A 27,422-nucleotide genomic window follows, 5' to 3' on the forward strand; every position below is an offset into this window, starting at 1 on the left:
CCTCACCATGTTGGGGGCAATGACCAGAGGTGTTCTTCACTATGATGGGGCATAGGACAAGAGGTGCTTCTAACCATGATGGTAAAATAGACAAGAAATATTCATGGAGCATAAACAATAGACACTTCTAACCAAGAAAGGATCTAGACAAGAGGTGCTTCTAACCATGATGGGGACATATACAAGAGGTGTTCCTCTCCATGATGGGAACAGAGACAAGAAGTGCTCCTCACCATAATAGTAACAGGGACAAGAAGTGCTCCTCACCATAATAGTAACAGGGACAAGAAGTGCTCCTAACCAGGATGGGGGCATAGACAAGAGGTGCTCCTCACCATGATGGGTACATAGACAAGAGGTGCTCCTCACCGGATGGGCGCATAGACAAGAGGTTCTCCTAACCTTTATGGGAACATAGACAATAGGGGCTCCCAACCATGAGACAATAGGGGCTCCCAACCATGATGGGGACATAGACAAGAGTGGCTTCTAACCATGATGGGGACATATACAAGAGGTGCTCCTCTCCATGATGGGAACAGAGACAAGAAGTGCTCCTCACCATAATAGTAACAGGGACAAGAAGTGCTCCTCACCATAAAAGTAACAGGGACAAGAAGTGCTCCTAACCAGGATGGGGGCATAGACAAGAGGTGCTCCTCACCATGATGGGTACATAGACAAGAGGTGCTCCTCACCAGGATGGGCGCATAGACAAGAGGTTCTCCTAACCTTTATGGGAACATAGACAATAGGGGCTCCCAACCATGATGGGGACATAGACAAGAGGAGCTTCTAACCATGATGGGGACATATACAAGAGGTGCTCCTCTCCATGATGGGAATAGAGACAAGAAGGGCTCCTCACCATAATAGTAACAGGGACAAGAAGTGCTCCTAACCAGGATGGGGGCATAGACAAGAGGTGCTCCTCACCATGATGGATACATAGACAAGAGGTGCTCCTCGCCAGGATGTTATTATAGACAAGACTGGCTCCTAAACAAGATAAGAACATAGACAAAGGGTGCTTCTCTCAATGATGGGAACAGAGACAAGAAATGCTCCTAACTATGATGGGTACATAGACAAGAGGTGCTACTCACTAGTATGGGCGAATAGACAATAGGTGCTCCTCACCATGATGGGTACATAGAAAATAGGTGAGCCTAACCTTGATGGGAGCATAAAGAAGAGCTGCTCCTTACCATGAAGGGAATATAAAAAAAGAGGTGCTTCTAACATTGATGGGAGCATAGAAAAGAGGTGCTCCTCACCATGTTGGAGGCAGAAAACAGAGGTGCTCCTCACTATGATGGGGCACAGTACAAGAGGTGCTTCTAACCATGATGGTAACATAGACAAGAAGTGTTCATGGAGCATAAATAATAGACACTTCCAACCATGAAAAGCTCCTAAACTTGGTGCAGGGATTATGAAGCTCTGTATCAGAAAACAGAGCTTTGACCCTTTAAATATATATCAAGAATTTAATCATTTCTGAATGTTGACCATTCACTTTAAGCTGCAGTTTTACTGTAAGAGGATGGACTTAGAGGGGTTGTATAAATAGGTATCTCTCTTACGTGACAATATTGTTTGGGCAGGCTGAATAATTAGCCCTTTTAACCAAAATCTGATAGAATTTTTGGGTCACGCCTGTTTCCGTCAGTAGACCTTTACATTCTCGACAAATTTGGGGGGCTTTAACTCCTTGGGAAACACCTGAGAAGAGACAAATGATAATCAATTAGGATAATGAAGTCACTACATACATAACATGTAACGAGCCGCAGAGTCATTCATGAATAAAAGTAGAACAAGTTTGAGGGTGAAAAGGGAGTTGTAACATTTTCAAATATTAGATCAAATTCTGGATTTCTAACTAATTCCTGAATCAGGGGTCTTGATTGGGGCAAGGATGGGTGGAGATTAGCAGTAGAAGAGTGGAGAAACGGTGGGGTTGACTGTGGGCGTACAACCAGGACAGAGGGCACGTGAATGTGAAGGTTTACACCAGTTGGACTGCCGCATGTGTAGAAGTAGGATGGTGAAGGTACCAGTAGAACTTTTAGGCCTCAAGCAAACGACCATAAGGGTTTTTACTGACCGCAAATACACATGCACTTCCGTAGCCGTCCTATATATCCTGCTGCCCCCTACATATCCTGCTGCCCCTTATATATTCTGATGTCCCCTATATATCCGGCTTCCCCTATATATCTTGCTGCCACCTAAATATCTTGCTGCCTCCTATATACCCTGCTGCCCTCTATATATCCTGCTGCCCCTATATATCCTGCTGCCCATTATATACCCTGCTGCCCCTATATAACCTGCTGCCCCTATATATTCTGCTGCCCCTTATATATCCTGCTGCCCCTTATATAAACTGCTGCCTCCTATATACCCTGCTGCCCCTTATAAACCCTGCTGCCCCTATATACCCTGCTGCCCCTAATATACCATGCTGCCCCCTATATACCCTGCTGTCCCTTATATACCTTGCTGCCCCTTATATACTCTGCTGCCCTTATATATAAATATATATATATATATATATATATATATATATATATATATATATATATGTGTGTGTCTGTGTGTGTGTGTGTGTGTGTGTGTGTGTGTGTTTATATGTGTCTGTGGGCATATTTATCATCTACGACATTATCTGTACTCAGAGAGTTATCACTGTGTTATCAGTGATGTTACATAGGACTGCAGGTCACATCTACTACATTATCTGTATTTAGAGAGTTATCACTGTGTTATATGTTGTGTTACATAGGACTGCATGTAACATTTACTGCATTATGTGTATTCAGAGATTTCTCACTGTGTGTTATATGTGGTGTTACATAGGACTGCAGGTAACATCTAGAGTTATCACTGTGTTATCAGCGGTGTTACATAGGACTGCAGGTAACATTTACTGCATTATCTGTATTCAGAGAGTTATCACTGTGTGTTAAATGTGGTGTTACATAGGACTGCAGGTAACATCTAGAGTTATCACTGTGTTATCAGTGGTGTTACATAGGACTGCAGGTAACATTTACTGCATTATCTGTATTCAGAGAGTTATCACTGTGTGTTATATGTGGTGTTACATAGGACTGCAGGTAACATCTAGAGTTATCACTGTGTTATCAGTGGTGTTACATAAGACTGCAGGTAACAACTACGACATTATCTCTACCCAGGGAGTTATCACTGTGTTATCAATGGTGTTAAATAGGACGGCAGGTAACATCTACGACATTATCTGTACCCAGAGAGTTATCACTGTGTTATAAGTGGTGTTACATAGGACTGCAGGTAACATCTACTACATTATCTGTACCCAGAGAGTTATCACTGTGTTATCTGCGGTGTTACATAGGACTGCAGATAACATCCACTACATTATCTGTACTGAGAGAGTTATCTCTGTGTTATCTGTGGTGTTACATAGGACTGCAGGTAAAATCTACATTATCTGTACTGAGAGAGTTATCTCTGTGTTATCTGTGGTGTTACATAGGACTGCAGGTAACATCTACATTATCTGTACTCAGAGAGTTATCACTGTGTGTTATCTGTGGTTTTACATAGGACTTCAGGCAACATCTACTACATTATCTGTACTAAGTTATTACTGTGTGTTATCTATGGTGTTACATGGGGCTGCACGTGAAATCTACAACATTATCTGTACTGGGTATATATGGGTCTGTTTGTGAATGTGTCTTTGTGCTTGTATATATGTGCCTTTTATGTATTTGTATATGTTCCTGTTTGTGTATTTATCCGCCGGTGTGTGTGTGTGTGTGTGTGTGTGTGTGTGTCTGTATGTCTATATATTTACCTGTATGTATATATTCCAGGTGTGTGTATGTATATTTGCCTGTATGTCTAAATATGTGTCTTTATGTATGTACAGTATATATGTTCCAGCGTGTATATGTGGTTAATTTTTGTTTTTTGTAGGGGTTGGCTATAGAGAGTCCCGCACAGGGCGCCATCCAACCTAAGGCCGGCCCTGTGTGAACATACCCTAACTGTGGAAATACATTCTAGCGTACTTATGGAACGCAATTTTTAGACTGTTAACTCTTTTAACCCGTTAGTGACCGGCCCATCGTGTTTCTACGTCGGTCACTAACGGGCCTTATTCCGATGCCATAGACTTTTTACGTCGCGGCATCGGAATAAGTAAACGGAGCAGGGAGCTGTCAAATCTCCCTGCTCTCAGCTGCCAGAGGCAGCTGAGGGCTGGGGGCGTCCCTGCTCTGCCGGGTGAGATCGATATTAGTATCGATCTCACCCGTTTAACCCCTCAGATGCGGTGCTCAATAGCGAGCACCGCATCGACGAGTGTCTGTGTCTCCAATGGCAGCCGGGGGCCTAATAAAGGCCCCCAGGTCTGCCTGGAGTGAATGCCTGCTAGATCATGCCGGAGGCATGACCTAGCAGATGCCTGTCCGTTTTAAACGGACAGGCATAATACACTGCAATACAGAAGTATTGCAGTGTATTATAATAGCGATCGCAGAATTGCATATTATAGTCCCCTAATGGGACTAGTAAAAAAGTTTAAAAAAAAGTTTAATAAAGTTAATTTAAAAAAAATGTGAAAAAAAAAATGAAAAACCCAGCTTTTCCCCTTACAAAATGCTTTACTATTAAAAAACCAAAATAAAGTAAAAAAGTTACACATATTTGGTATCGCCGCGTCCGTAACGACCCCGACTATAAATCTATTACATTATTTGACCCGCACGGTGAACGCTGTAAAAAATTAAATAAAAAAACGAAAGAAAAATTGCTGTTTTCTGTGAATCCTGACTTTAAAAAAATGTGATTAAAAAGTGATCAAAAAGTCGCATCTACTCCAAAATGGTACCAATAAAAACTACAAGTCGTCCCGCATAAAAAAAGACCTCAAACAACTGCATCGGCGAAAAAATAAAAACGTTACGGCTCTTCAAATATGGAGACACAAAAACAAATAATTTAGAAAAAAAAGCGTTTTTGCTGTGTAAAAGTAGTAAAACATACAAAAACTATACAAATTTGGTATCGTTGCAATCGTAACAACCCGCTGAATGAAGTTATTGTATTATTTATACCACACGGTAAACGGCGTAGATTTAGGACGCAAAAAAGAGTGGCAAAATTTCAGATTTTTTTCTATTCCCCCCCAAAAAAAAGTTAATAAAAGTTAATGAATAAATAATATGTCCCTCAAAATGGTGCTATTAAAAAACACAACTTGTCCCGCAAAAAAACAAGACCTTATACAGCGATGTCGACGCAAAAATAAAAAGGTTATAGCTCTTGGAATGTGACGATTAAAAAACGTAAAAAATAGCTTGGTCATTAAGGTCCAAAATAGGCTGGTCATTAAGGGGTTAATGGTTCAATAGTTCAGCAAATCCTATAATTCAACGTGTCAACAGATTTGTTTTTTCTTCTGCTCAATTATTAACTAAAAATGAAACGTCATCTTTCTGAATGATTGCCTTGTGGCGAAACAACCACCTCCCGGCCCAGTCACTATGCAGTGGGAAGAGCGCAGGACTGATGACAGGACGATGCGGGGAAATAAAACAAATTGTCACCGTTTTTATTTTTAGTCAATCCGAAGTAGAATATGTCGGATTTACAAGCAACATTTGGGCATCATTTTTGGCATGTTCTCCAAGTATCCGCCAATGTATATGTAAAGGATCTGCCAGACACAGCTTCTGTGTTGACGCCCGTGGTTAATCAGTCTGCATCTGCTCCTGGGTCTAATAGAGTGACTCGATCTGCTACCACTCAGGCTGGTAGGCTGAGGAGTGGGAGAATCACAGCCTGGCCAGACGGTTCTAGCTCCCGCCCTCGGTCTATTTATACCTTCATTTCCTGCTCTTCCTTTGCCTGTGATTCTGTCTTGTTTCCTGGCTCTGCTGTTCCAGCTATTACTATTGACCTCTGCTTCAAATTGACCCTGTCTTTACTGACTACGCTCCTGCTCTGCGTTTGGTACCTCGTACACTCCTGGTTTGACTCGGCTCGTTCACTACTCTTGTTGCTCATGGTGTTGCCGTGGGCAACTGCCCCATTTCCCTTAGCTTCTGTGTACCCTTGTCTGTTTGTCTGTCGTGCACTTATTGAGCGTAGGGACCGTCGCCCAGTTGTACGCCGTCGCCTAGGATGGGCCGTGCAAGTAGGCAGGGACTGAGTGGCGGGTAGATTAGGGCTCACCTGTCTGTCTCCCTACCCCGACATTAAAGTATATCCAAAGTCTTGTACGTTCATGTAATATTTATGTGACCACAGCACACATCTAGTTATCTTGTGCCTCTTTCGATGGTGGAAAACCGTCTGTGGAAACGTCCTGCCACTTTTCACCTCGTGGCCTCCGTGCCCAGCGTCCTGCTCTCCTCTGCTGCTCTCTAGTTCAGGGCCTCAGTGCCCGCCATCCTGCTTGTCGCTACCCGGCTGCTACACACTAACTCCAGGCTTCTTATAGGGCCATCATGCGTCAAAGCTCTTCCTCCTCAGCCAAAGACCAGTCTTCACAGGTATCTTAAGGTCCCTTCCCCCGTCTCCCAGTGCCTGGGCAATAAGAGGTTTTTGGTTTCTGTACTGTGCACCGGTGTATTGTTCCTGTTCTATTGGCTTTGACCCGGCTTGCTATTTGACCACGTCTATTGCCGGCTGACCTCTGCCTAACTCTCGCGTACAACTGAGCACTGTCTGCCCTGACCTATGCCCGCCTGACCATGTCTCCTATCTGCTGCCATGGTCCCGCGAATAGGTGTCTTCTACTCATGCTAACAGACTACTACGGGGGGGGTAGAGACCTAGGGATTTCCTGTTGGAAAGTTCACACCTCATTGTGGGGTTTAAGGGTGAAGAACCCACGATCCCTAAGACTCCGCTCCCTCGTTTAGGCCCGCGTCAAATCTGCTAGGGATCCTGAGGGTCCACACCATCTCCAGTAGGCCTTGTGACTATTGCAAAATAAAGACACTTTTTATAAATGCGCCCCCTTGTGTTTGGGAGTGTTTGTTGTTTTCCAACTGTCCCTTTAAGGGTGATGGCAGATGAGATGTCGAAAAAGACATTCTTCAAACCCACATGTTGTTGAGTTCTTGACAAACACAGCACAGATCCCAGATCACAGCGCAGATCAGATGTTATATTTTCACCTTTAATTTGTTAGAAAGAAAACTATCTTGTTAATGGTTAACCATAAACTACCGTAGTCTAATAACAGTATTGGAATGTGGAATGTTTTATGAGCCACGGAAACCCCCAATTAGATAAAGAACGGGAGGAAGGCTTATAAAAAATATCTCGGGAAATTATTAACATTTTTAAAGGCGTATTTCACTTTTATAGTTGTTGGAGGCCTGTGAGTTTGGCCACCCTCCCCCCCCCCCCAACCTCTTCTTGCCTCCCCCAATAGTGGTCTAAACCTGTTCTGATCTGGAATTACACACAAACCGGTTGATTCCTAGGGGACCACGTCAGTATATGTAGTTGCATGTACGCCAATGGTGGTCACCCAGACAGGAAGTCAAGTGGTTGCTTAAAATAAAGAACTCAACAAAAAGCAGAAGGCCAATGAATAGAATAAAAAACACAGATTATGATAATATATGTAATACAGATAGGTTATGTTTGTGTAGCTACCGCAGTAGAGTTGGCCTTTAATTTTGTGTGCTCCAGTTTTTGTCACTGAAAATGTTTTTGCCCCCTCGTTATTAAAATAAGGGGGACCGCATTTTGATCATGGAGTTTGTGTATGATAGATAGGTCAAATTATGGACTCCACTGGGGACAGGACCAACAGATTTGCCTTATTCTTTCCTCAGAGAACAGATGTCTTATGTAACACGCCAAGACCGGCCGGAGTATAAACTCATACAAGAGAACATGCTCTCAGAGTATTTATAGCCACCATCCCTCAGCCTAACCCCATGTCTTAGAGGACATCTGGAAATCCATCTTATTGTCTCAAATTCCAGATCGCCGTTTCTTTGTCTATGGGCAGATGATATCCATCTCTGAACCTCTTTATGGTCAGAGGACATCTCAGCTGGGTTGTTTTCTGTGGAGCAGAGATGGGTCATTAGCCAAGTGGAAAGAGACCCAACACAGGATGTTTTTGGAATGTGAGAGGAACCTATAAACTTTATGTTGCTGCTGATCAAATTCAGAAACTAGTCACCAGCAGGGCCGGATTATAGGGTGGACACAAGTGGCATGTGCCCCGTGGCCTCCACCTTCTTGTGGACCTATGGGCACTCCACCACCCATCCTTCATGCCTAGGTTTTTTTTTCCCAATTTTACATTTATCTATATATCTATTAAATTTAATGACCCTTTAAGTGGGTATGTATGACCTAGGGACCTATACTGAGGAGGGAAGGCCTTTAAAAGGACCCCAAAATTGACTAGGGGGCCCTTTCAAAAATTTGTTATGTGGCACAGCTTTTTATAGTTACACCCCTGGCAGTCACTGTTTATATGGATAGCGTGTACACTGCTTACCACTGGGACACCCACCTCTCAGGAAAATGGGGATCCCCTGATGGCTATTCAGCAATCCTATCCAGCCAGGAAGAGGTGGAGACGCATGCGTGGCGCCCAACTATCGCCTTAACTCCCATAGACTTCATTGGAGAGGGCAACGCGCATCTCTCTTATATGTGGCTGCTATACAGGATCAGGTGGGTTCCAGAAGTTTGATGGTGGTCCCCGCTAGTGTTAATCCAACCCAATGGTCACCAAGGCTGCAAGGCTACCCAATAAGCCATCATCATGCTACCTAGGAGTAAATAACTTTTTGTTTTTTTGCAGAGGATTTATTAGATAGTACAGTATGAGCCATCGACTGCCCCCCCCCCCCCAACTTCTGATTATGGGACCTACAGGAATGGCACAACGTATGAAAAACATAACTGAGAGGGATCTCCTGACCAGCTCGACATCATCCTCCTTGTAAAGCAGTCGATGAGATGATCACAGGAACCCTCTTGGCCTCCCAAAAGCCAGGGACATGCTGTTTTCCACACAGGGCACACTACCTTTTAGCCCCAAACGCTAGCTCCGTGGGTGCCATTGTGCCAATAATATACAGAGATTTGCCTGGTGACAAAACCTCTTGAAGTTCTTCTCACGCTTACGTTACAGACGATCCTATAATGGTGATCTGTAAAGCCTACACCATCGCTGGTTTCCATATCTTAAGCTGATGAGGACTGACAAGTCAGAAACTGGTGTCTTCAAGATGCATGAAATGGCCATTGAGTCTCCAGATATGTCTTATGTTTCAAACTGGTGGGAATCTAGAAGGTGGGAATAATGGCGTTCCTGTCTGCGCTGAGTTGGAATTATCTATGGATTTATCATCTATGGTAGGCCCAGAGCTTCCCTATAAACCTTTCTAGCCAGCTAGGCTAAAGACCCGAACTTTAGGCTGGGTGATCCGAAAAACGAAGTGTGGGTCAATTCCTATTGTACAACAAACAAAAGTTAAGCGCTAACGCCGAGGAATAATGGTCATGTCATGAGGTTCTGTCGGCGCCTGGTGCCTACTACATATTAATCATCTACTACTTTATATGTACTACAGATCTCTGATTCATTCTTAAAAACACTGATTTTAGAATCTGGAGTTTTTGCTAAAATTGTATAATCTTGATGTAATAAATGTTATCGTCCAAGAAGGAGCAATACCCAGCGGGGTTTATTAACGACGCCGTGGATTCTTTTTCCGGATATCTGGTTTTAATATAAACTTGAGCCAAGCATGTTTTATGGCCGATATCCACCAGCTCTCCAGCTGTTGTGACACTAGAACTCCCAGCATCCCCTGATAGACATAATAATGTCAGGGCATGCTGGGAGTTGTAGTCTCACAATTAACGAAATTGAGTTTTTATTTAATTTATTTATTGTGGTAGTGGTTTGCAGAAACCTGGAAGAACCTGCAGAAGACCTCATATTATCTTTCTCAGTACGACCACTAGCCTGTTGTTCACTTGGGTTCTGCCAAGTCCCCACTAAGGTTGAGATCATGGTCACCGCATGGACAGGTAAAGAATAATTTTTGAATTGTTGTGCCCATGACAACACTTCCTTCCTTGGGCTCTTACAGTCCAGCCTTGTCATGAAGACGCTTAGTACTAATTGGTGTATTGGAAAGCAGGTATACAAGGTGAAAAAATAGTGTCGATTATACTATACCCCCAATGACATATATATCAAGGCTCGCCATCACTCTTCCTGACACTAGCAATGATTTTCATTTATGTTGGTATTAGAGGCCGGGGACTTATGGTTGCACTGAGCGTGTCTGGTTTGTTCTATAGACTTGGGTGCTTTATGTGTATAGAACAAACCAGACACGCTCAGTGCAACCAAATGTCCCCGGCGCCTGTTACCAACAAAAATGAAAATCATTGCTAGTGTCAGGAAGGGTGCTGGCGAGCCTTGATATATATGTCGTTCACAACTAATACCATTCGCATGCCAACATCGTGCCCTATTGTGTGAATCTTAATCTCCATCCACATCAATGTGCAAATAAAGGATATACACACTCAATGGCTAACATTCAAGCCGGTCAGCACGTGGACATTGATGTGGATATTGCTTTAGGAAATAACAGTTCTCATATATAATTATTACTGGAACCACATTATAGACCCAGGGACAGGGTGAGTATATAATTTTAGGTCAGACGCTTTCAGGACTTTAAAAAAAAAAAAAATCTCCAGTGAAAGCAATTCAGGAACGGCAGGTGCAGTGTAGTCATTCGGCACATTCCTTGCATTGTGATGTTATGGCACACTGTAACAGAAACAGCAGGAGGCACCCACATGATCTTTATCACACACACAACAAATACTCTGCACTTGGGCTGCTTAAATTTTATGCCACCTAAAAAAACCTGCACGTATTAAAACACGAAAAAAAACTCAAAAAAACTCAAAAAAAGTGTGTAACATTTTACTATAAAACTTGATTCCCCTTTTTTCCCCTTGTTTTTTAATTTGCCCACAAAAAGTGTATGTGAAGGAAGCCTTAAGTGTTTATATATAAAGGAATAACTGGATCTTATACACAAGGAACAATAAGTGCCCATCTATGACCATCCAAAAACATTGGCAGGGACGCATATAGTGACGCACATACACCCAAGAGTGCCAGTCATAGATGCCCCCCAACCTCAGAGCCCTGCTTGCCCCTTACTAAGTGTGCTGGGCTTCTTATCTGCACCTGGCAATGATGTTATCACCTGACAATGACATCATCACCTGACAATGTCTCGTCATCACCTGACAATGACATCATCACCTAACAATGACGTCATCACCTGACAATAACATCATCACCTGACAATGATGTCATCACATGACAATAACATCATCACCTGACAATAGTCGTCATCACCTGATAATGACATCATCACCTGACAATGACATCATCATCTGACAATGACATCATCATCTGACAATGACGTCATCACCTGACAATCACGTCATCACATGACAATAACGTCATCACCTGACAATGGCGTCATCACCTGATAATGACATCATCACCGGGCAATGACATCCTCATCTGACAATGTCGTCATCACCTGACAATGACATCATCACCTGACAATAACATCATCACCTGACAATGACTTCATCACCTGACAATGACATCATCACCTGATAATGACGTCATCACCTGCCAATGAAGTCATCACCTGACAATGACGTCATCACCTGACAATAACAACCTGACAATAACATCATCACCTGACAATGAGGTCATCACCTGATAATGACATCATCACCTGACAATGACGTCATCACCTGACAATGACATAATCATCTGACAATAACATCATCACCTGACAATGAGGTCATCACCTGATAATGACATCATCACCTGACAATGACGTCATCACCTGACAATGACATAATCATCTGACAATAACATCATCACCTGACAATGACATAATCATCTGACAATAACATCATCACCTGACAATGACATCATCACCTGACAATGGCATCATAACCTGATAATGAAATCATCACCTCCTGTATCTAATCCTATCATGTGTGATACTGTCTGCTGAGCCACTGTATCTAATCCTATCTTGTGTGATACTGTCTGGCGAGCTGTGTATCTAATCTTATTATGTGTTAAACTGAGTACGGACCCACTGTATCTAATCCTATCGTGTGTGTGATACTCTTCTGCTGAGCCACTGTATCTAAAGCAGCATCTAAGTCTCTCCTGTGTGATACTGGGCACAGATGTTTGTAAGCCTCTCCTGTGTGATACTGGACACAGACGTATCTAAGCCTCTCCTGTGTGATACTGGGCACAGATGTATCTAAGCCTCTCCTGTGTGATACTGGGCACAGATGTTTGTAAGCCTCTCCTGTGTGATACTGGGCACAGATGTATCTAAGTCTCCCCTGTATGATACTGGGCACAGATGTATCTAAGCCTCTCCTGTGTGATACTGGGCACAGATGTTTCTAAGCCTCTCCTGTGTGCTACTGGGCACAGATGTATCTAAGCCTCTCCTGTGTGATACTGGGCACAGATGTTTCTAAGCCTCTCCTGTGTGATACTGGGCACAGATGTATCTAAGCCTCTCCTGTGTGATACTGGGCACAGACCTATCTAAGCCTCTCCTGTGTGATACTGGGCACAGATGTATCTAAGTCTCTCCTGTGTGATACTGGGCACAGATGTATCTAAGCCTCTCCTGTGTGATACTGGGCACAGATGTATCTAAGCCTCTCCTGTGTGATACTTGACACAGATGTATTTGAGTCTCTCCTGTGTCATACTGGGCACAGATGTATCTAAGCCTCTCCTGTGTGATACTGGCCACTGATGTATCTAAGCCTCTCCTGTGTGATACTGGCCACTGATGTATCTAAGCCTCTCCTGTGTGATACCGGGCACTGATGTATCTAAGCCTCTCCTCTGTGATACTGGGCACAGATGTATCTAAGCCTCTCCTGTGTGATACTGGGCACCGATGTATCTAAGCCTCTACTGTGTGGTACTGGCCACTGATGTATCTAAGCCTCTCCTGTGTGATACTGGGCACCGATGTGTAATAGTTTTGTTGACCTGAAAGGTTTTATTTCTTAGCTGAGGAAATCATTTCCAGTATTGCACATACACCCAAGAGTGCCAGTCATAGATGCCCCCCAACCTCAGAGCCCTGCTTGCCCCTTACTAAGTGTGCTGGGCTTCTTATCTGCACCTGGCAATGATGTTATCACCTGACAATGACATCATCACCTGACAATGTCTCGTCATCACCTGACAATGACATCATCACCTAACAATGACGTCATCACCTGACAATAACATCATCACCTGACAATGATGTCATCACATGACAATAACATCATCACCTGACAATAGTCGTCATCACCTGATAATGACATCATCACCTGACAATGACATCATCATCTGACAATGACATCATCATCTGACAATGACGTCATCACCTGACAATCACGTCATCACATGACAATAACGTCATCACCTGACAATGGCGTCATCACCTGATAATGACATCATCACCGGGCAATGACATCCTCATCTGACAATGTCGTCATCACCTGACAATGATGTCATCACCTGACAATGACATCATCACCTGACAATGACATCATCACCTGACAATAACATCATCACCTGACAATGACTTCATCACCTGACAATGACATCATCACCTGATAATGACGTCATCACCTGCCAATGAAGTCATCACCTGACAATGACGTCATCACCTGACAATAACAACCTGACAATAACATCATCACCTGACAATGAGGTCATCACCTGATAATGACATCATCACCTGACAATGACGTCATCACCTGACAATGACATAATCATCTGACAATAACATCATCACCTGACAATGACATAATCATCTGACAATAACATCATCACCTGACAATGACATCATCACCTGACAATGGCATCATAACCTGATAATGAAATCATCACCTCCTGTATCTAATCCTATCATGTGTGATACTGTCTGCTGAGCCACTGTATCTAATCCTATCTTGTGTGATACTGTCTGGCGAGCTGTGTATCTAATCTTATTATGTGTGATACTGGGCACAGATGTATTTGAGTCTCTCCTGTGTCATACTGGGCACAGATGTATCTAAGCCTCTCCTGTGTGATACTGGCCACTGATGTATCTAAGCCTCTCCTGTGTGATACTGGCCACTGATGTATCTAAGCCTCTCCTGTGTGATACCGGGCACTGATGTATCTAAGCCTCTCCTCTGTGATACTGGGCACAGATGTATCTAAGCCTCTCCTGTGTGATACTGGGCACCGATGTATCTAAGCCTCTCCTGTGTGATACTGGGCACCGATGTATCTAAGCCTCTCCTGTGTGATACTGGGCACCGATGTGTAATAGTTTTGTTGACCTGAAAGGTTTTATTTCTTAGCTGAGGAAATCATTTCCAGTATTGCTCCACGTCGGCCGTATGTTCTATATATAATCACTGCGTGGGCTGTGATGCGGCCGTCACATCATTATATCATTATATCATTACTTCTGCCACTTACACGCAATGAATCAGTGTTATATTCTGTGAATGGAAAGAATCTGCACAACCAATCAGAAGAGTCCAGGACAAGCATCATCAGTTGCCGGGAGAAAATAGTGACGACAGGTTACTACAGCCAAGTGCCCGCAGTGCCCAGTGTGCCCGTAGCTTTAACATTGTGATGTCCATAATCAGGTGAACCCCATGTTATCATAAGCCGGTTGTAATACACGACAATGCAGCCCGGAAACAGACTGAAAGATAGTGGAAAAAGCAGCACAGAGTATATCAGGAGAGGAGTGTGCTAATCCTGTGAGCTCTCCTCTTATGTATGATGTTAGTGAGGACAGAGTTGTAGGTGACAGGGGCCTTGTTATGGTGGGAGTAGGAGAATGGCATCTAGACTCAGTTATAAAAGTAGCATTGTCCTCAGCAGCACAGTGTATTTCAGGAAAGAGGTGAGGTGATCTTGTGGGGGGCAGTGACCAGGCAGTTAGTCAGGACAAGGTTGTATGTGACAGGGCCAGTGTTATGATGGGAGGACGGGATGTAGTGTTGGTTTTAGAAAAAAAAAAAGGGTCCCCAGCAGCACAGAGTATTTCAGGAGAGGAGTGTGTTGCGTTCCCATACTGGTGAATGGGTGAGTTTTACTTATAATATAAAGCATTTGTACTGTTTGCATGGTAGGGTGGTGATACTTCTCTCCAAAGGAATCCTCCTCACTGAATACACAGGAGGAGCAGAATACAGTTTCACGCTGCACTCCCTTCTTACAACAGTTCAAGGTACAAGTCTTAGCTTGTTCCTTGTCCACAGACAACAACACAACTGGAAAGAAAACTTATAGGATTCTGTTCACACCGGGAGATGCGCTGCCGACAACGATAATATTTCACTTTTTAAAATGATACGACCAGCATAAGATCCAGCGTTTGCCCGATCACCCGCTGATCGTTCCCGTTTACACAGGGCAATTATCGGCAACCAGCGTTATATGAAAGCTCGTGAATACCTATATTGATACAGCCCGACCGATAAACGTTACAATAAACGTCCGCACATATCAAAAAGTAGAGAATGAATACCCATAACTGTATGTGAGGACAAGTCACACATCCAAAAAATACAACACCAAGTACACAAATGGACCTGGCAACAATAGCTTTTTCGAGGGGTAGCTTTGGTGCTGTGGCTTAGCTGGTTAAAGCGCCTGTCTCGTAAACAGGAGATCCTGAGTTCAAATCTGATCTCACTATATGTTACATGTGTATGTTACATGTGTATGTTATATGTTAGTCGTTTTTGATAGATCTGCATTAACTTGGTGTATAATAAGAAACGGTTGAATGACGGACTCGGCTCTGCTACATCTGGACACGCAGCTGTGGTTCAGTATCAGGTGAGGCACATACCTGGCTGCGCGACCAGCTCCAATATCAGAAAGAGGAGAAAAGTCAATGCTGGACTCCACATCCCGACACGACAACTCCGGAACGACATCGTTTAACCCATTAGATGCAGGTTCCCAAGGTCCTTCATACAACCCTCAGCGTCCTTTGTCTCAGAGTACAACTCTCACTCTCCTCCCTCTCCGCGCGTCTCGCCAGGACTGGGTCTAGTTCGCTCCTCGTAATGTGATTGTCTCTTTAAGGTTTCACTTTCAGTTTACTTTTCGGACTTTCCCATCGTCTCTATATGCAATGTTAAATATTTTTGTGTCAAAAGTATAGTAGGTATGATACCTATATTGGCTAACCATAAAAATGATACATGAAGCTTTCAGAGCGCTCAGGCTCCTTCTTCAGGCAGTTTACAAATCAATGACTGAGAAAAAAACACAACATTTAAAGGAATAGTGTCACCAAAAAAATATTTTTTACATCAGTTTGATGTTAGTGTTTTATTAAAAACTTTTGTATTTATTTGTGTGTTTGTGTGTTACTTTTTTTTATTTTTTTACTTTTTCTTCCCTATGGGGGCTGCCATCTTTTTTTCCATTTCTGTATGTGTCGATTAACGACACATACAGACATGGAATACGGCAGCCACAGTCCCATAGGGACTGCGAACGGGTCCCGTCCCATCCACTTCTGTGTATGCCGTCTGTGTGGGAACGGCACATGCACCGCTCCCACACAGTCCAACTTGAAATGTGCGCCGTCCGGCGCCATTTTCCTGTGGACCGGAAGTCGCGGCTGGACAGTAAGATTACTACTTCCGGTCGCGGCTTCCGGACTTGTGCACTTGGAGCAGCGGCAGCAGACGGACCGGAGGGAGCGGCGGCGACTGGAGCAGGTAAGTGATTTCTATGTATGTTCGTGTTTCAGTGTGTTTACTACTGTATGTAAACCTACTACACTGTGTGTTAGCTCAAAAAATGGCGACACACAGTGTAGGAGGTTAGACCGTTCAATCCCCTCGTTTCTCCCGGCACTAGCCAGGATAAAGGAGGGGGGATTCTGAGAGCTCACTAGAGCGAGGGATTTTTTCCCAATTTTGCAGCATAAAGCAATGTGGTTGCTTTACCACATGCAATGCTGCAATTTTGGGAATGGCTCCATCTAGTGACCAGTGCTGGGAAATATTATAAATTAGAATCTAATTTATAATATTTCCTGACTCGTGAAAAAAATAAAAAAAATTAGAACAATGTTTAATCACCTACACACTAATTGTTTAACTAAAAAAAAAAAATTTTTTGCTAACAACACATTCCCTTTAAGATGTTACACAAAGACAATTAGTACATGAGGTGACATATCATTGAGATAAGCCGGGGCAATAAAACTGAGGTTATCGGGGTGGTGATTTAGGAGTTAAAGGGAATGTGTCGGTAGAAATATATATATATTTTTTTAGTTAAACAATTATTATTTAAGTGATTACACATTGTTTTAATTTTTTTAATTTTTTCACAAGTCAGGAGATATTATAAATTAGATTCTAATTGATAACATTTCCATGTGCTGGCCAATAGAGGGAGCAGTTCCCAAAATTGCAGCATGGACACTGTGGTAAAGTAACTTCATTGCTTTATGCTGCAAAATTGGGGTGGACACACTCTCTAGTGTCCTCAAACCATCCCCCCTCCCTTATTCTGGCTAGTGCCAGGAAAAGGAGGGGCTTGAAGGTCTTCACACCTCCTACACTGTGTGCCGCCATTTTCTGAGCGACTGCACAGTGTAGGAGGATTAGATACAGGGCTCAGCAGACCGTATCACACGAACATACACGAACATAAAACACACATCACATACACGAACATAAATTACCTGCTCCTGCCGCCGCTGCCGCCTCCGCTCCTATTCCTTGCGCCTTCGCTTCCTTGAACATATGGCCGGAAGCCGCGACCGGAAGTCGTCATCTTACTGTCCGGCCGCGGCTTCTGGTCCACATGAAAATGGCGCCGGATGTCGCTCTGCCGAAGACCTTCTTTTTGGTCTGTGTGGGAGCGGCACATGCACCGTTCCCACACAGACGGCGTACGTTATAGTGAATGGAACGGCTCCCGTTCGCATTCTCTATGGGGATGTATGTGCCGTATTCCATGTCTGTATGTGTTGTTAATCGACACATACAGAGATGAAAAAAAAAATGGCAGCCCCCATAGAGAAGTAAAAGTAAGAACAAAGTAAAAAGAAGAACACAAGAATATAAATAAATAAAATTTATGTTAATATCATATTAAAAGCAATATTATATATATAAAAAAAATAATGACACCTTCCCTTTAAGGGATCGGGAGTCAGTCTGACGGGGGATGGGACGTGTGTCCATGTAGTGGCTCATAAATCCGGGTGTTAGATTGAGGCCTTGTGTCAATGACTGGAATCTTATTATCATCTTGAATTCCCAAATTTCTTAAAATGAACCCTCAGTATTAGGACCTTTAATCTGCCATGCTGTGATCCGATCCTGAGAAGGGTTTCCCCGGGTGGATCCGGCTCCCTTTATCTCTGCCCCTTGTCCGCAGGGTCATGTGCACTACATATTACCGGTACATTGATGCCCCTTGTCCGCAGGATCATGTGCACTACATATTACCGGTACATTGATGCCCCTTGTCCGCAGGATCATGTGCACTACATATTACCGGTACATTGATGCCCCTTGTCCGCAGGATCATGTACACTACATATTACCGGTACATTGATGCCCCTTGTCCGCAGGATCATGTACACTACATATTACCGGTACATTGATGCCCCTTGTCCGCCGGATCATGTACACTACATATTACCGGTACATTGATGCCCCTTGTCCGCAGGGTCATGTACACTACATATTACCGGTACATTGATGCCCCTTGTCCGCAGGGTCATGTGCACTACATATTACCGGTACATTGATGCCCCTTGTCCGCAGGATCATGTGCACTACATATTACCGGTACATTGATGCCCCTTGTCCGCAGGATCATGTACACTACATATTACCGGTACATTGATGCCCCTTGTCCGCAGGATCATGTGCACTACATATTACCGGTACATTGATGCCCCTTGTCCGCAGGGTCATGTGCACTACATATTACCGGTACATTGATGCCCCTTGTCCGCAGGGTCATGTGCACTACATATTACCGGTACATTGATGCCCCTTGTCCGCAGGATCATGTGCACTACATATTAGCGGTACATTGATGCCCCTTGTCCGCAGGATCATGTGCACTACATATTACCGGTACATTGATGCCCCTTGTCCGCAGGATCATGTACACTACATATTACCGGTACATTGATGCCCCTTGTCCGCAGGATCATGTGCACTACATATTACCGGTACATTGATGCCCCTTGTCCGCAGGGTCATGTACACTACATATTACCGGTACATTGATGCCCCTTGTCCGCAGGGTCATGTACACTACATATTACCGGTACATTGATGCCCCTTGTCCGCAGGGTCATGTACACTACATATTACCGGTACATTGATGCCCCTTGTCCGCAGGGTCATGTACACTACATATTACCGGTACATTGATGCCCCTTGTCCGCAGGGTCATGTACACTACATATTACCGGTACATTGATGCCCCTTGTCCGCAGGATCATGTACACTACATATTACCGGTACATTGATGCCCCTTGTCCGCAGGATCATGTGCACTACATTTTACCGGTACATTGATGCCCCTTGTCCGCAGGGTCATGTACACTACATATTACCGGTACATTGATGTCCCTTGTCCGCAGGATCATGTACACTACATATTACCGGTACATTGATGACCCTTGTCCGCAGGGTCATGTGCACTACATATTACCGGTACATTGATGTCCCTTGTCCGCAGGATCATGTACACTACATATTACCGGTACATTGATGACCCTTGTCCGCAGGATCATGTGCACTACATATTACCGGTACATTGATGTCCCTTGTCCGCAGGATCATGTGCACTACATATTACCGGTACATTGATGCCCCTTGTCCGCAGGATCATGTACACTACATATTACCGGTACATTGATGCCCCTTGTCCGCAGGGTCATGTACACTACATATTACCGGTACATTGATGCCCCTTGTCCGCAGGGTCATGTGCACTACATATTACCGGTACATTGATGCCCCTTGTCCGCAGGGTCATGTACACTACATATTACCGGTACATTGATGCCCCTTGTCCGCAGGGTCATGTACACTACATATTACCGGTACATTGATGCCCCTTGTCCGCAGGGTCATGTGCACTACATATTACCGGTACATTGATGCCCCTTGTCCGCAGGGTCATGTACACTACATATTACCGGTACATTGATGCCCCTTGTCCGCAGGGTCATGTGCACTACATATTACCGGTACATTGATGCCCCTTGTCCGCAGGATCATGTGCACTACATATTACCGGTACATTGATGCCCCTTGTCCGCAGGATCATGTGCACTACATATTACCGGTACATTGATGCCCCTTGTCCGCAGGATCATGTACACTACATATTACCGGTACATTGATGTCCCTTGTCCGCAGGATCATGTACACTACATATTACCGGTACATTGATGCCCCTTGTCCGCAGGATCATGTACACTACATATTACCGGTACATTGATGCCCCTTGTCCGCAGGGTCATGTACACTACATATTACCGGTACATTGATGCCCCTTGTCCGCAGGGTCATGTACACTACATATTAGCGGTACATTGATGCCCCTTGTCCGCAGGGTCATGTGCACTACATATTACCGGTACATTGATGCCCCTTGTCCGCAGGATCATGTACACTACATATTACCGGTACATTGATGCCCCTTGTCCGCAGGATCATGTACACTACATATTACCGGTACATTGATGCCCCTTGTCCGCAGGGTCATGTACACTACATATTACCGGTACATTGATGCCCCTTGTCCGCAGGGTCATGTACACTACATATTACCGGTACATTGATGCCCCTTGTCCGCAGGATCATGTGCACTACATTGGAGGATGTACAGGAGAACGTGCCAGTGATTTTATAGTCCTGCTGCGTGTTTTGTATCTGGATGGTGTTTGATGACAAGATGTTGGTACAGGTCTTGCATTTTCTACTGTTGCAGGGACAGTGCCAGTCCCTGATGGTGATGAGAGGGACTTCTGACCAGGAGATTCCTTAGGTTTGGTGGCTGTTTGTAGGCAAGGAGTGGTAAATCCGGGACTATTTTCTTCAGTTTATTGTCATTGTTGAATACAGGTTGGAGATCAGCAGCAATTTTCCTCAAGACGTTTATTTGGGGATTGTATTTGACCACTAGGGGCACCCTGCTGTTCTCTTCCTTCTTTTTGTACTCCAGAAGATTGCTACTTGGAGTTCTTGTTGCTCTGTAGATCTGATCGTCTATAATCGGTGGATGGTATCCCTGTTGTAAGAATGTATTCCTCATGTTGTTCTCGGTCTTCATCGTCTCTATAAAATAATGTGACTTATTGTTCACCCGATTCAGGGAATAAATGGTAAAAATGTGGGGAGAATTTGGTCAAAAGAATCTTTGTTTTCAAGATCTTTGCTTGCTGTCAGTAAATAAGTATATGAGATTCTTGTTGACATGTAGAGGCTTTTAAATCTTTTCACTGCTGAGCGTTTGTTACCATTGTATCCTCTCTGGACTCCAGACTGATACATTATACCTGCACTGATACATTGTAATAAACTGGTGAGAGGCTTGTGCTGCGGATGTGTTTTTGTCTAGACTGGGTACAATTGTTACAAACTATAAGATATGAACAGCTTTTTAGTCTCTGGATATAAATAAGAATGTTCCCATTTGCTGGCAGCAAGCAGAGCTCTTGCAAATGGTGAGCAATTGAAACCAAAGTCCAATACAATTTATATTATTATGGAGAACTTTTTTAATCATTTTATAACTAAAATGACTGCAGCTTTCTAATATAATCTTGTTCTCCAATTACACAACATTTTAAAGAGCTCTGCTTGCTGTTAGTAAATGGAAACAATTTTGTTTATATCCAGAGGCTGCAACCCTTTAAATACATAATATTTCTCACAGCTGAGAGTTTGTTACAATTGTGTCCAGTCTAAATAATCCTTTGTAAAATAAATACATCAGCAGCACAAAGCTCTGTCCTGTCCTGATAGTTTGTTACAATGTATCAGTGCAGATATCAGTCTGCAGGCCATGCTATCATATTCACAGAGAATTGTCTAAACTGAATGAAATTGAAGCAAACCCTCAGCTGTCAAATGTATAAGGTTATGTTCACACTCAGCTGCAGATGACGGCGCTGTTTTCAGGGGAAGCAGCTTCTGATTTTCAGACGTTTTTGAAGAAAAAAACGTTGTTTGAGGCTTTTTTTAAAGTTTTTGGAGCTGTTGACAAAACGAAAAACTGCTCTAAAACAGCTCAAGAAGTGACATGCTTCTTTTTACGCGGCGTCTTTTTACACACCGTTTTTTAAAACCGCAGCATAGAAAATGTCCCGTCTGAAGTAAATGGGAAGCTGTTTGTAGGCGTTTCAGTCGCGTTTTTCAAGGCGTATTTTGAGGCGTTTACACCCCGAAATACGCCTGAAAACTCTGCGTGTGAACATACCGGTTTATATACGTTTTCAGCCTCTGAATGTAAACAAAAATCTTTCCAAGTCTCCATTTACTCACAGCAAGCAGAGATCTTGAAAACCGTGACATTCAGTATGTATCCCATAAATGTTACCATTTATTTACAGAATCCAGGAGAACAGTGAGTCACATGATGATCGGGGCGTTACATTGTATCAGTCTAGACAATCCTTTCCTACACATACATTGTAACAACCCCTCAGCTGTGTGAGCGTAACTAGGTAAGGATGGATTTTTAGTTTCTATGCTTGTACACAATAATAGTTCCATTCCCTGACAGCAAGAAAATATATTGAAAAGTGGGAAGAATTGAAACCAGTATGTGACCCCCTCCATTCTTCACTTCCATACGGCAGCTATAGGGGAGTATACGCTGTATACTGTGTGGTAAACCACCTACACTGGGAGGAAAAAAGAAGAATAACAATCCAGGGAGCGCAGCTCAGGGTGCAACATGCAGAGTCTCGAAAAAGTATTCAGCCCCCGCCCCCGCCCCGCTCTATTATTGTGTAACATGATTGATCTCAGAGGATTTCATTATATTTATTCCTAAATAAAAACAGATTCTACATTACAGAGGATGAGATTCAGGAACGAGAGGATGGAGCGTGGCTGCAATAACACACGCAGTCCATGGGTGGCGCTGTCCCTGGACAGAAGATACAGCAGAGCCCTGTATGTAATCTGCTATGACACCCCCCCCCCCCCCCTCCAATGTCAAAGTGAAAAGAAATTAAAGGTGATCTGTTATGTAGAGTTACGGCTGTCACTGTTATGGGGGCACTGTGGTCGTTACTGATATTGGGGCAGTGTGGTTGGTCCTGTTATGGGGCACTGTGGCTGTCACTGTTATGGGGGCATTGTGACTGTTAATGTTATGGGGCACGGTGACTGTCACTGTTATGGGGGCACTGTGGTTGTAACTGTAATGGGGGCACTGTGGTTGATACGGTTTTGGGGGAACTGTAGCTGTCACTGTTACGGTGGAGTTGCGGCTGCCACTATTGCGGGGCACTGTTTGTCAATGTTATAGGGACACTGTGGTTGTTACTGTTATGAGGGCTGTCACTCTTATTGGAGCACCGTTGCTTTCCCTGTTATGAAGAAATTGAGGCTGTCACTGTTGTGGGGGCACCATGACTGTTACTAAGATTGGGGCACAATGGCTTTAGATGTTACGAGTGCCCTGTGGCTGTCACTGTTATGGGGCATTGTGGATGTCACAGCCATGAGGACACTGTAGCCGTCACTGAGGTGAGGGCACTGTGGCTGTCACTGAGATGAGGGCACTATGGCTGTCACTAGGATTGGGCTACTGTGGCTGTCACTGATGTTGAGCACTGTAGCTGAAATTATTGTGGGGGCACTTGCTATTATTGAGATGGGGGACTGTGGCTGCTGTTAATGATGTGAGCCCGCTACAGTAATAAGGCACCCCACCCCCGACACCCTGGCTTCAACCATAAAAGGTGCGGGGCAATGATGTCCGGTGACTAATCCTAATCCTAATCCTCCCACAAAAGTCCCTTGAAATGTCATGGAATGTAAATTCACCAGACACAGTCCATGACGACATCCGTCAGTTCCCCCATTGTATTCACTTCCTTATTAAATGATGAGGAGAAACATTTAAAGGAGCACTCCAAGAAAAACCAAACACACTGTATAATGTCTAGCGCAGGGCGTGAGGGGCGGAGCATGATACAAGGTGAGGGGCGGAGCATGACATAAGGTGAGGGGCGGAGCATGACACATCGTGAGGGGCGGAGCATGACACAGGGTGAGGGGCGGAGCATGATACAAGGTGAGGGGCGGAGCATGACACAATGTGAGGGGTGGAGAATGACACATCGTGAGGGGCGGAGCATGACACAGGGTGAGGGGCGGAGCATGACACAAAGAACAGCAATGAAAGAACTCCCATACGAACCAGTGGTTGGCACTCAGCTTTCCTACAGTCCGGAATTGGAAATCTACCTATATATGCAGTGATATGGAAGAGGGGGTTAGATTTCGCTGCTACATAACTAGGAAGGTTTGTCATTCAGGAGTCCAGAAAAGCTGGGTGCCAACTCCTGAAGATGTATCACGCTATAGAAATAAAGATAAAAACAAAGCGCACATCGTGCCTGAATTTGTATGTACAACGAAAAAAAATATTATGGTCAAGGGTACTGACCTGGTGATGTTATGCTAGGAGCACAACATCCCACACGTGCATTCAGAGGTAGCTCTGTCAGAGTAGGTTGCAGCCACAGTTCCCAGTCCGGAGATTTGAGGTTCAATATCCGCTGAATAAATCCAGTGTGAGGAAAAAAATCGGGGAAATCCAAGGGCGCAGCCGTGTCCAGATAAATTGTTTTTATTTTGTACATAAAACAACAACAAAAAGGATTGTGTTTCGAAGCCGTACCGGCCTCTTCGTCAGGTCAAAGTACAAGTGATTGTCCTACGAAAGCACACAGTTTATATAATCCAGAAAACAGGTGACTACCGGGTTAAGTGAGAGGTCAGATTAAAAGGCGGGTTCAAACAAATCGTTCTCATCAGAATAGGCCTATTAACCCCTTAAAAACTTGTATATATATATATATATAAACATATATATATATATTGGTAATATCAGCCAAGTTTATATAGAGTTAAAAAATGGTAATAAAAGTGTATATATATACATATATAAATATATAGTAAAAATACATTAGAAAATGTTAAAACAATTGCATTCGAAAGGATATATCTAAAAGACATGAAACATATACATATATATACACACACATACGTCTATCTTAAAAAACACGTGAAAAGACTATCCAAAAAGATGTAACTTCCTATATGCGCTAATTGGAAATATACAAATAAATAAATAAATAAATGAATGCCTGAACATAAAAACAAGTTAGTGCAGAAGATAAAAATGACATTAGGAATGATCACATCGTATATCTATATCCACTATATATGGATCCGACAAACCGTGTTATATAATGGTCTACTTGAATTCATTCAGAAATGTCGGTTTTTGTGTTTTTAGTTTGAAGATGGTTTTATTATATTCATTCAGACCTGTCGGTTTAAGTGTTTTTAATTTGCGGATAGAAAAATATATTATAACAATCTGAGTGACTAAGGTCTAATCAATTGGGATAATGACTAAAAAAAGCTCTCTTGAAATCACAGGAAAAGACCATCCAAAAGGGATATGAATAAGATACTCCATATATACGCTGGATGAGAACATATAAGCACCTAAAAGAATACATATCTAGACATAGAGGAAAGTATTATGAAATTTATAATGATATTTGGAAAGATCCCATTGCATGTCTACATACATTATATATGGAGCCAAAAAAGACATTGGCATATATTACAAAATGACCCGTTTTTACAAAAAAACCTTACCTCCAAAACCACAAGTAACGTTCAAAAGAGCTAGAACAATAAAAAATATTCTTGCTCCAAGTCGGGTGAATCTGTCTTTTTTAAAAGACTCGTCACAAAAAATACAACTATACGACCCACTATTAGAAAAGGGGAGTTTTAAATGTGGACAAAACAGATGTCTTTGTTGTAAATCAATTACGGACAAAACATATACTTTTAGATCACATCAAACAGAAAAATCATTTAACATTGAAACGAAGCTAAACTGTCGATCTAGCTTTGTGATCTATCTTATAAATTGTATATGTGGTATTCAATATGTAGGAAGGACAATTCAGCCCCTACATTGTAGACTGAATAAACATAGGTTTAATTGTAAAAATAAATTTTTGCTCCATAGTGTCTCTAGACATTGTACTATAGCACACGAGGGAAATTTTGCATGTTTTACTATCACCCCAATCGACCAGATCTCAGTAAGTTACCCTGACCGTTTTAACGTTCTTTGTAAAAAAGAAATATTTTGGATCTATAAATTAAAAACACTGAAACCGGCAGGTCTGAACGAACTCAATGAGACCATTATTTAATGCGTTTTTTTGGCTCCATATATAATGTATGTAGACATGAAAAGGGATCTTTCCAAATATCATTATAAATTTCATAATACTTTCCTCTATGTCTAGATATGTATTCTTTTAGGTGCTTATATGTTCTCATCCAGCGTATATATGGAGTATCTTATTCATATCCCTTTTGGATGGTCTTTTCCTGTGATTTCAAGAGAGCTTTTTTTAGTCATTATCCCAATTGATTAGACCTTAGTCACTCAGATTGTTATAATATATTTTTCTATCCGCAAATTAAAAACACTTAAACCGACAGGTCTGAATGAATATAATAAAACCATCTTCAAACTAAAAACACAAAAACCGACATTTCTGAATGAATTCAAGTAGACCATTATATAACACGGTTTGTCGGATCCATATATAGTGGATATAGATATACGATGTGATCATTCCTAATGTCATTTTTATCTTCTGCACTAACTTGTTTTTATGTTCAGGCATTCATTTATTTATTTATTTATTTGTATATTTCCAATTAGCGCATATAGGAAGTTACATCTTTTTGGATAGTCTTTTCACGTGTTTTTTAAGATAGACGTATGTGTGTGTATATATATGTATATGTTTCATGTCTTTTAGATATATCCTTTCGAATGCAATTGTTTTAACATTTTCTAATGTATTTTTACTATATATTTATATATGTATATATATACGCTTTTATTACCATTTTTTAACTCTATATAAACTTGGCTGATATTACCAATATAAATATATATGTTTATATATATATAT

At 42.7% G+C, this 27,422-nt stretch overlaps 1 protein-coding gene across 1 annotated transcript in view; it reads right to left on the reverse strand.

Annotated features, from left to right (window-relative positions):
• Positions 1–25,063, reverse strand: part of LOC142750237 (uncharacterized) — a 36,755-nt gene extending 11,692 nt beyond the window's left edge. Inside the window, exons 1-3 of the mRNA XM_075859179.1 lie at positions 24,848–25,063; positions 16,008–16,286; positions 1,587–1,725 (exon numbers count right to left, since the gene is read on the reverse strand). Of these exons, the coding sequence (XP_075715294.1) occupies positions 1,587–1,725; positions 16,008–16,095 (227 nt within the window). The 5' untranslated portion in view covers positions 16,096–16,286; positions 24,848–25,063. The remainder of the gene's footprint in view (positions 1–1,586; positions 1,726–16,007; positions 16,287–24,847) is intronic.
• Positions 25,064–27,422: the final 2,359 nt, after the last annotated feature.

Source organism: Rhinoderma darwinii, chromosome 3 (assembly GCF_050947455.1).
Source record: "Rhinoderma darwinii isolate aRhiDar2 chromosome 3, aRhiDar2.hap1, whole genome shotgun sequence".
Classification (NCBI taxonomy): domain Eukaryota; kingdom Metazoa; phylum Chordata; class Amphibia; order Anura; family Rhinodermatidae; genus Rhinoderma; species Rhinoderma darwinii.